Raw genomic sequence first — 9,727 nt, 5'->3', positions numbered from 1 at the left:
GCTAGAAATCTGCATAATAATCAATCGTTACACTGTGATGCATTGAACATGACCTTCATCAAGCCTGATTGGTGCGCTCGATATCCAAAACTTGAGGCCAGAGACATTTATGTATATATAAATGCTGATCAGGCTTCTGAGAATCAAATAGAAAAAGAAATGTAAATGGAGAAATTATAGATAAATGTTAATAATTTTCTAGGTTTGTAGGTTGAGTTGCTATCAAATCAATGAATAATAACATGAGTTGATTTAAGCTGTTTGAATATAAATTTACTTTTAAACAAAAATTTAAACAAAACCAAATAAAACCATATTACAATCAAGAGAAATCCAGTGAATATCAAACATTTTAATTACAATTTTATGAACCTGTGACATTCAAAAAGAGTGCAGCTCAAGCTAATATTAAAATGTGTTTATTGTCTTTTTAAACTAAATTAATTAATTAACCATCCCTGGGATGAAACAAGACTTTAAGAGATGCTGTCAGACGCACCAAAAGAGAGAGAGACAGACATCTACACAAGAGTTATAGATCTTATTCACTTCTTCAATGAACCTTGAGATGCACTTAGAGGTTGTTTGCAGCGGCTATATATCAAGGCTAACAACAGTGTAGATCCTCTTCAGTGCATGAGCTTGACTCCCACTGCTGCCCACTAGTGGACGACAGATTCGGTATAAATGAAAAAGAAGGCCAAAGTTGGCTTCAGTAAATTTAGTGCTACTGTTTAATGACAAAAACATTAATAAATCTGGATTAAAAACTTTGGGGTTTTTTTGGAATCATGTATTTTGTTTATTTGGAAACAAAACAGCTAGAAAAGAAAAATGTTTTAATTGAAAACAGATTCTGTTACCATTCAGTAAACCTATCCTGTAGTCTCCAGCCCTCAGCATTACCTTTCTGTGTTCACTGAGTGTTAAAGCCCTCGCCCAATCTGAATGACAAGGTTCAGTAATCAAAGAATTAGTTAACCTTACCTCCCTTTCATTGAACTCTCCTCTGCTGCTACACCTCCCACCTCTGCCTTCTCTCATTTGTCTCTGTGTCACAGGCAAACGCGTGCATCTACATGTACGCACAGCACGGCCACACTTCTACAATGAATTCAAACAACTTTGCATTAGATGAGAAAATCTGAAAGATTGATATAGCAGGCAGAAGGTTAATATTGAATATTGTACGGCTTCTTCTTTCTTTACGTAATCATTTGTCATTTTTATCTGCTAGTACAATCACCTGTTGCATGATTAGATTTATTTAAAACACATATATCTGTTACTTAGCTGCTATTCTATGAATCGTGATATGAACAACACCCAAAGCCAGCCCACCCCACCAATGTAGCCCCGACCGTTGATTTAACACGCTGCTGTTTTCACTCTGAATGATTAAGGGAGGAGGTCAGGGTGGCCGATCAGGTGCAACGAGTTACTTAAACACTGGAGACAGTTGTCGAGTTTCATGTTACTTTGAGTCGTGTAGATGAACTTACCTAAATTGTGATTATGCAAACAAACCAAAAGATGTGCACAGATAACGAGCTCGAGGGATCGGTGTGACTAAAACTTCTTTCAAATTTATTGATTTTCTGTAAGAGATGATGTTGGTGAAAGACACTGATCCAAAATTTAAATCCTATGATGTTATAATGCAAAATGTAAGTCAATACAATTAAAAAAAATCTGTATCCTGATTATTTATATTATATTTATTTTTTTTATTTTATATTTTTTTTATTTACATTGTTTCACAGTTTCTGTTCCTTGTGTTAATCATTACCCCACAATTACTAGTCCAATTTTTTTCCATCTGTCTGTGTGTGTCTACAGACTCCAGTACAAACAGCAAATATAATGATGTGCTGTATTATTTAATAGCGTAGAATAGCCCTTTATTATCACTGTACATGTACAACAAAATTGTGTCTTTTGTTTTTTTGTAGATTTATATAATATGTAAAATGTAACTGATGCCGTGTTCAGACATTAGTATCATGAGAAAACACACTGATCTTTTTTGCTTTTTGGTCATAAACAGGTGTATTGCTGGTGTATTCTTTTACTTTGAAAAGGATGTAAACTCACATTTCACGACAGATGGCACATGCTCTGAAGATACAAAAGCTACTTTAAAATAAGAAAGTAGCATAAAAGTATAAAAGATGTGGCTTCCTGTGTGGCTATCAGGGGAACTGCTGGAGCATCGAGTCTCCACCAAAACCCGAGTTGAAATTATCTTGGGGCATTTAAGACACCGTGAAAACCACCACACACACATACACAGCCCTCTGATTTTAATGGACACTGAGACATTGAGATAATTCTTGCCCTGCAAGCCCCTTTGCCCCCTGTTACCTCCCCTACACACACTCCGAGACACACACTCCCGCCGCATCATCACCAGCCTCTACCTATCCGTCTCTCCCTATCAGCTGCTCCCTGCTGCCGTTGTTTTGAGAGGTCAGAGCTGTTTGTTTGCTCGGAGGCCCATCGTCTGATAGCACGTCGGACTACGCCTCCCCCTCCTGCCTCATCTTAACCTTAGCTGTTATCAGCCGACTCCCCGGGCAACTCCAACCTTGTCTTTTAAAAGGAACACTTCCCCAGGAAATTATAGAGAGACCCGGGCAGATAGACTAGGTCTCTATCTCTTATGGTGGAAACCAGAGGACAACTCGGCAGCTTCGGGCTGATTCCAGTTTGTCCAGGTTCAAATCCGTCTCATGACCTCTGATTGTCATCTCAGGTTCTGCCCTCCAAGGAGTCACTGATTGAGCATAACTGGAGATTATCTGTAGCCTCGGTTTTTTATAGATAACTTAACAAGTAGCCTGTCCAGCCCTGCTGGTTGCTCGGGCAGACAGATTATTACAGCCCATACTTGGATTTCATTGTGACAGCATCCTCTATTTTCCACAGTGACTGGATAAGGAGGACCTGAGACCGATTTGTCAAGCCACAAAATTACAGTCATACTACACCAAAGTAATTAAGTAAACAATTAGAATAAATAAATTAATAGATAAAAATTTAATGACAGTAACAATTCCTGTTTTTCTTGATTTGCTAGTGAAATGTTTGTTTGTTTAATGAGCTCACAATAAAAGTTTCTGTGACCTAAAAAAACTTACATGAAACTCATCTGAGCAATGAGCTACCAGGACCTTTTCTCCTGTAATTTCACACCTTTATTTCTTACAGTTTAAGTCCAAAAGAGTCCCATTTCTTTCATTTACTACAGCATGACTTCTTTATAATGTCAGCTGTTCAAATTGCATGAAGATATGTGAGGGAATAAATGTGTAGTTAAACTTCTCAGAGGATTTTCACTCGTCCGGCCCAAGTGCCAGTGCAACAAAAATATTTCAGTCTGTTCCCAATAAAAATGTAAAAATCCAGCAATTCCAGGAATTTTGTATAATATAAAAAAGACCAAATCCCAAAAAAACTTTGCAAAGCAAAAGATAATCATCAGCATGTGAGGGCCTGAAGGCATTTGGTTAAAATAGAAACCAGTGCATGCTAAAATAAAAGTAACTTTCTTTAGTTTTGTCAGAAGTGTGCTCATTTATTCAATATTTCGTAACATAAACAATGACTCTCTGACATAAATCCCCTTCTGGGGCTCAGAAACCTCTCCCTCGCTACAGCGCCAAGTCATCTGGCTCGTCACTGGATGTGCAACCATCCGTGTGGCCTTAAGAGAAGAAGGGGAAAAAACTGTGATAAAATTACTCCCCCAACACTGGATCAAACCCTGCAGAAAGGGGAGCAGCAGCCACCTGATTAGGGAACACCGAGGAAATGAGAGAAGCAAAGAGGTCCATTCTCTTCGGGAGTGGGAGGGAAAAACTTGGAAGAAAGAATGGGAGGGGATGAACAGAGGGGAGTTGTAAGTGGGATAAGTTGTCTACATGTGTGTGTGTAGGGGGAAGTATAGGGTGTGTGGGGTTAAAGTCACAGATTTTAAATCAGTTCTTTGGCCTTTAACGGGCGCAACAGAAGCCCAGTATGAGAGAGCAGAACAAAGAGGGCAGCACTGCCCTCGACCAATTAACATTCCTGCAGCCTTTATGAGCCGCCTGGACCCGCCCCTTCACTCACACCTCATAAAAGTCACAAACATCAATTCTTGCAAACCATAACTGTCATTATAATCCCATTAAAAACAAACCACTGAGCAATTTACAGTGAACACCAGGGCCACGTTTGCCAGGAGTGGGGAAGGATTGTCCCTGCTGGAACACAAATGGGACTAAACAAGTGGGAAAGTTTATTGGGAGTAATTTGACAAAATATGACATGATAGACTCCACAACTGAAGCAAAAGGGGCTAAAGCGCTATTTCTTCATCCTCCTTTGAACGTAATTGGTCTTGGCAAACACCGAGGTGACCATGCAGTGCAGATGTCACAAGTTTAAAGCTGAATCAATCAATTTGGACACGTTTAGAGCAGAAAAAGACCAAAACAAGCTGCTAAATACAAGCTAAAATGCCCTTGTGATGCATTTTAGGTCCAGCATCCTCTCTGTTTTACTGCTGTCATTGTTCAGCTGTGTTTATCGACTTTTGAGAAAAATCATCTGTCTCTTTGGCTGCTAAATTGTCCGGCTTGTCCTGTGAAATTAAAACCAAAACAACAAGCTAAAGGAGACTAAAACACTCATTAATGATTCCAGGAGCCATAAATAAAGACTTCTAAAAATACAAAGCAGCTAATTTTTTTCTTTACCATGTACAGAAAGTAGTAGTAGCACAGATCTATAACCTGCTAAAGTCAGGTGGTTTATCCATAAGGCCTTTAAATGGATAACACAACAACAAAAATGGTGCTTTTAAAGCCAAAATAACAGGATTAAAGAGACTAAAAGGTTTTCTGGATCCATGAAACACCTGTTCATGCTCAGCTCAAGGCAGAGAAAGCCTACATTTAAAACAAAATGCTAACTTGTTAATGGTGTTAACTATGACAATGCAGAAACCCATTATCAGGCTTCAGAAGGGAAAAATTACACTGAGACTTTGGGAAGACAAAATTCCGAGATAATTCTTAGCATCCATTTTAATCCGCTTATCCAACTCGTGGGTATGAGATCATTTATAAATACAATTTTTGATCAAGTAAATTAAAATTATATCTTATCTGTAACATACAGCAGTGAAACAAAAACACTAAAAACTTGTATTTGTGTTATTTTTCTGTTACCTGAAGAATTCTTGAGGCGAGGATCATTTTCAAGGAAAGTAACAGTTTAGTTTAAACTTGTAATATTGCAGTGTTTATAATAATATTGCATCTTTTCCTGTAGACAAGCAAAATTATTCTATTCTAAACTTCATCTTTATTCTACATTGACTTACTGACAGTGATGAAATTGCTTGCAGCTTCATTTCTGACTTCCACAACTTTGCAGAGGTAAAACAAAGATTTATCAACTACACTGAAATATCTTATATTGTGTGGTGTTTTTATGACGTGTTGCTCCTCCTGCACACACAGGTGGCACAGCTAGTAAGGTGAAACATGAGTGGCGATGCTGTAGTCAGTCTGATCCTGTGTGACCCACTTTGACCTCAACCTTAACGAGCTGTTGGACTCATTGTAAAGAGTTTGACTCCCTCTAGTGGCCGTGTCGCTTTTTTACAAGTGTTTAAAGGAGCTTCCTGTGCAGTGTGCCTTTAGCCTGAGGTGGAGTCTTACCCAGGCGCAGGGGACATTCACAGAATTAACTGCTTTCTGAACACACTGCAGTTATTTTTTTATTGGTGATAAACGCAAATAAATAAATAAATAAAACCTCCATGCTCTCTTTTTATTTCTGTGCTATTTGTTTATTTAATTGCAAGCAGGATAAAAAAATACATTCTTCAGTTTTTTATACAAATTTTTGAATCCCAGTGCTTATTGTGAACGTAGATTGTGACTTGTTAAATGCAACCATTAGTGTTGTGTATGTAAGCAAACTCACAAAGAAAGATTACGATTAAAATTCAAGTCAAAGGTCATTATATATTTTTAACATTTATTAAGAGATTTCTATTATGTTTTAGTCAGCAAGCCGTGATCCCGTCTCCCTTTAATAAAGTCATATTTACAGACACGTTTCTGTCAGTGACATGAGCACTACTCTTCCTCAAAGAAGTCATCGGTGTAAAATGTCACTGACATCCCACGCAGATGGTGTTGTATTAAGTAACCAGCAGCCCAGGTGGTGATGATGAAGAGCGAAGAGGTTATGAGTTTTTGGCACCGACCATAACAACTGAAACATTCCTACTCTTCATTTCTCTGGACATCTGACACCAGCTGCAGGCGCAACAGAAAGTCGAAAGCACACAATCCCGACACATGGTGCCCTGCAGATAAAATACAGACACATTTGGTTAATAAACAGTCAATCTGATCAGTTTTTACATTAATATGGAAATAATGTTTCCTGTGAAAAGAGATGAATCAGGGTTTTTTGATGTGCGGTTACAGTTTGGTTGTGTTTTAGCAGTTTGAACTGAAAAATCTTGTATTTTTAACCTTTTGCTTTTCACTCTGTTGAATTGGTTTTGGAGTTATTGTTCCTTAAGGTGAGTTTTCTACAGTTCCTGATGATTATGCTGCAATACACTGTTTACCTTTACCAGACTGACCAACAAAAGTCATCAAAACCCAAAAAGTTTCATTGAATTGGCGAGCAATTGTACAATATTCCACTTTCTGACCTAAAAAAAAAAAGAAAACAGTGCCCATCTTTAGGGTTGAGCACCATCCAATCTATTTTCTAACTCTGCACATTTCAACATCCAGCTGTTTAATGGGATCATGAGCTGTTCCGAGACTATTTCATGCTTTTTATTTTCAAGTCATTCTGCTCAGGATCGTCTTTCCTCTGAGACACAGCTGACTTTTTTAATGTATTTTGGTTTAAAGTAGTTTTTTAAATGTAGTTTGGTGAATGCTCGGACTTCAGCACCTTAAGTGAACACACTTTAGATGGTTTTGTGAAATCGAATCCTTATTGTAGACTTGTGTAACATGCCTTTCTCCCGGAGAGTGCTCTTCACAAGGCTGGATCTGTTGAAGAGGCTTCTCTTTACCAACAAAAAGATTCAGCGATCATCCACCACTATTGTCTTTTTGGGGGGACGTCTAGGCGTGTTTATTTTCCTGAGTATGTTCTTTCTGTCTCTGAACGTAGCAAACTGTTTATTTGGCAGCTTCTAATGTTCTTGCTATCTGTCAGATGGATTTGTTTGGTTTTTGTAGCTTTACCTATTAACATCCACCAGGTCAGCAGTGACCTTTTCAAGATCATACCCAAACCGAAATCTGATACTAGAAGGACAAATGCAGGTTTCAGACTTGATTTGAAAGCAAATATATTCTAGTTTCTAAAACTCTGCTTATTTGGCTCAGTTCTAGCTATAAGACCATTACCATTGACTTAATGACTATTAATAGGTCACCTGTTGTTACCTGCTTAAAGAAAAAAAAAATCTCTCAAATGAAAGCTCAGGGTCTGATGTATTTAATTATATTGGTCCAAACATCTCGGGAACTAACTGTATAAAGCTGAAAACATTGGCCTTACCCTGATGCGATAGCGCTGTCGCATGTTGACCCTCATGGACATGGTGATTCCCGGGAGAAAACCACTGAAAATCTCCAGCAGGGGGAGACAGAGAGGCTCACCATAATCTCTTGAAGTTATGCAGGCAAAGCAGGGCAAGCACCAGAAAGCACAACAGCCTGAAAGAGGCAAAGATACAGAGAAAAGCAAATGATATGGACTGCGAAACCAGGAAAACACTCAACTACACACACTCACGTAAAATCCTGAAATGCTTAATGAAGAAAACAGGACAATAAACCTCGCTATTTATGTAGAATGTGTCAGAAAGACGTCTGATTTAAATCTGTTTAAGGAAGTAGCATTATTATTGATTTAAACTGAAAATAAAATGTCCTATAGTTGTCCTATCGTCATTTTGGTTTGGCCATTTAAGTAATAACTCAGAAGAAATAAAATCTAACATCATTATGATGCTGAAATTATGCAAGGACACTAAGTTAATGTAGAAAAGAAAAAAAGGCGAGCATGTGCTCTTAAAAGACGCTAATTGTTATTAGAATAGAAATTCCCTTTTGTAGAGAATGAAATGAAAATGAATGCCAAACAAATCAGATCTTTGAAAATAGTGTAAACTGGGTTATTATGTCTTTGGAAAAAATAAGTGTGAGTGCTATAGTTGTGCATGTGGGTACAAGTTATGAGTTAAATTTGAAAAATAACACCTAAGTATGACGGAAATACAATTATTTTTTGTCATTTTTGTCTGATTAAAACAACCAATCACATGACGCACACCACATGTTTGAAAATACAAATGAAAATATGAGGATGTTAAAGATTTTTTTTTCTTTCTTGGACCAATGCCTTTCTAAAAAAAAACATACTACAACCCGCGACCTTAATTCTTTGTGTAGGTGTGGCTTCCTGGATTTCATCAAGTGGTTCAGGTCCAGAAAACAAAAAACACTCTTTGATTCATTTTTATCTTATTTATAGATAAGGTAAATACGAAAACAGCGATTTTGTTTGTTTTTTTGATTTTGTTTCGTACTGTTTTAAAAATTAGATTATTAGGAATAAATATTTTCCCTTCGAGGGAGCAAAATAAGTTCCTTTGTCACAGAGGTGTGACGAGCACAGCAGAGCAAAAGTCCTCTATAAACTTTGAAGATAATTAAGAGACACTTACACCCTGGCACATCTTGACAGCAGTCACAGATCCCACTTGACCACTCATTAGACTCTTGGGAATACATCATAGGCTGAGGTTGCCGAACAACCATTTTAGAAGTCATGATTGCGCCTAAAAGAAAGAGCAAGGTGAGAAATTCCTTCTACAAGTCCTCTTACAATCAGGTGTGTATTTCAGGAAAGCTGGTAAATGTTCACTACACTTCCAGCCTTTCTCAATAACCATTAAAGAGTTCCTCTGCTTTTAAGTCCCAAATTGTTACTTGTCAACATGTTGGTTATTAATATAATATCATTACTTTCTTAAATTAAAACAGTAAACTGCTGCTCGTTATATTTATAATTTTACTGTGGTTAATATATAAAGTCTGAGCTCATGTGGATGGGAACGAAACTAAACGAATAAATAAAATATCTTACCTTTTGTGTTTGACGATTAGAAAGCTCTGAGGTGGATGTTCGGTCACAGCGGATCTCTGAAAGCTCCGAGAAGTTTTCATGTCTTAAATCCTTTTAGAGAACATGAGATCACCTGACAGAAGAATCCGGACGCACCGGTTCACTCCGCAACTTTGTGTTAATATTAAAGTGAAGGTGCGGCAACTGGAAAGGTCATTGTCTAATGCGGAAAAAAAATGATCCCATACTGCTTTCACTTAGACAAAAGAAAGTTTTTTCACTTCACCGGGGAAGTGTTGCCTATATGTGGTATTGCTGCATACTGAGGATTCCCATTACTGACGGGACGGAAGCTTTCTCTATTCATATGCATGTACTTCATATTCATATACATGTCTCAAGCGTGTGTGTGTGTTTTTTGTTTGTTTGTTGTTGTTGTTTGCTTTCTCTAGTGACCTCGTGCCCTCTGAACTAAAAAGCTGTGGGCAGAAAAACGACAGGTCAAGTTGTCCTATAACCCAAAGTTCGCGCCAGGCAATTCCGTGTAATTAACACCGAAAAA

The 9,727-nt window shown here is 37.8% G+C and overlaps 1 protein-coding gene across 1 annotated transcript; it reads right to left on the bottom strand.

Moving 5' to 3' along the window:
- Positions 1 to 5,839: 5,839 nt before the first annotated feature.
- Positions 5,840 to 9,293, bottom strand: LOC118453810 (cornifelin-like). The gene is made up of 4 exons (XM_087846924.1): positions 9,187 to 9,293; positions 8,765 to 8,878; positions 7,594 to 7,751; positions 5,840 to 6,367 (listed from the first exon to the last, which is right to left on the bottom strand). Exons 2-4 carry the CDS (start codon positions 8,868 to 8,870, stop codon positions 6,245 to 6,247), a joined length of 387 nt encoding a protein of 128 aa, XP_087703050.1. The 5' UTR covers positions 8,871 to 8,878; positions 9,187 to 9,293; the 3' UTR covers positions 5,840 to 6,244.
- Between the last annotated feature and the right edge of the window lie 434 nt (positions 9,294 to 9,727).

This window comes from Neolamprologus brichardi, chromosome 10, assembly GCF_056152115.1.
Source record: "Neolamprologus brichardi isolate AB-2024 chromosome 10, ASM5615211v1, whole genome shotgun sequence".
NCBI lineage: Eukaryota > Metazoa > Chordata > Actinopteri > Cichliformes > Cichlidae > Neolamprologus > Neolamprologus brichardi.
This window is presented reverse-complemented; position numbering and strand designations above follow the sequence as displayed.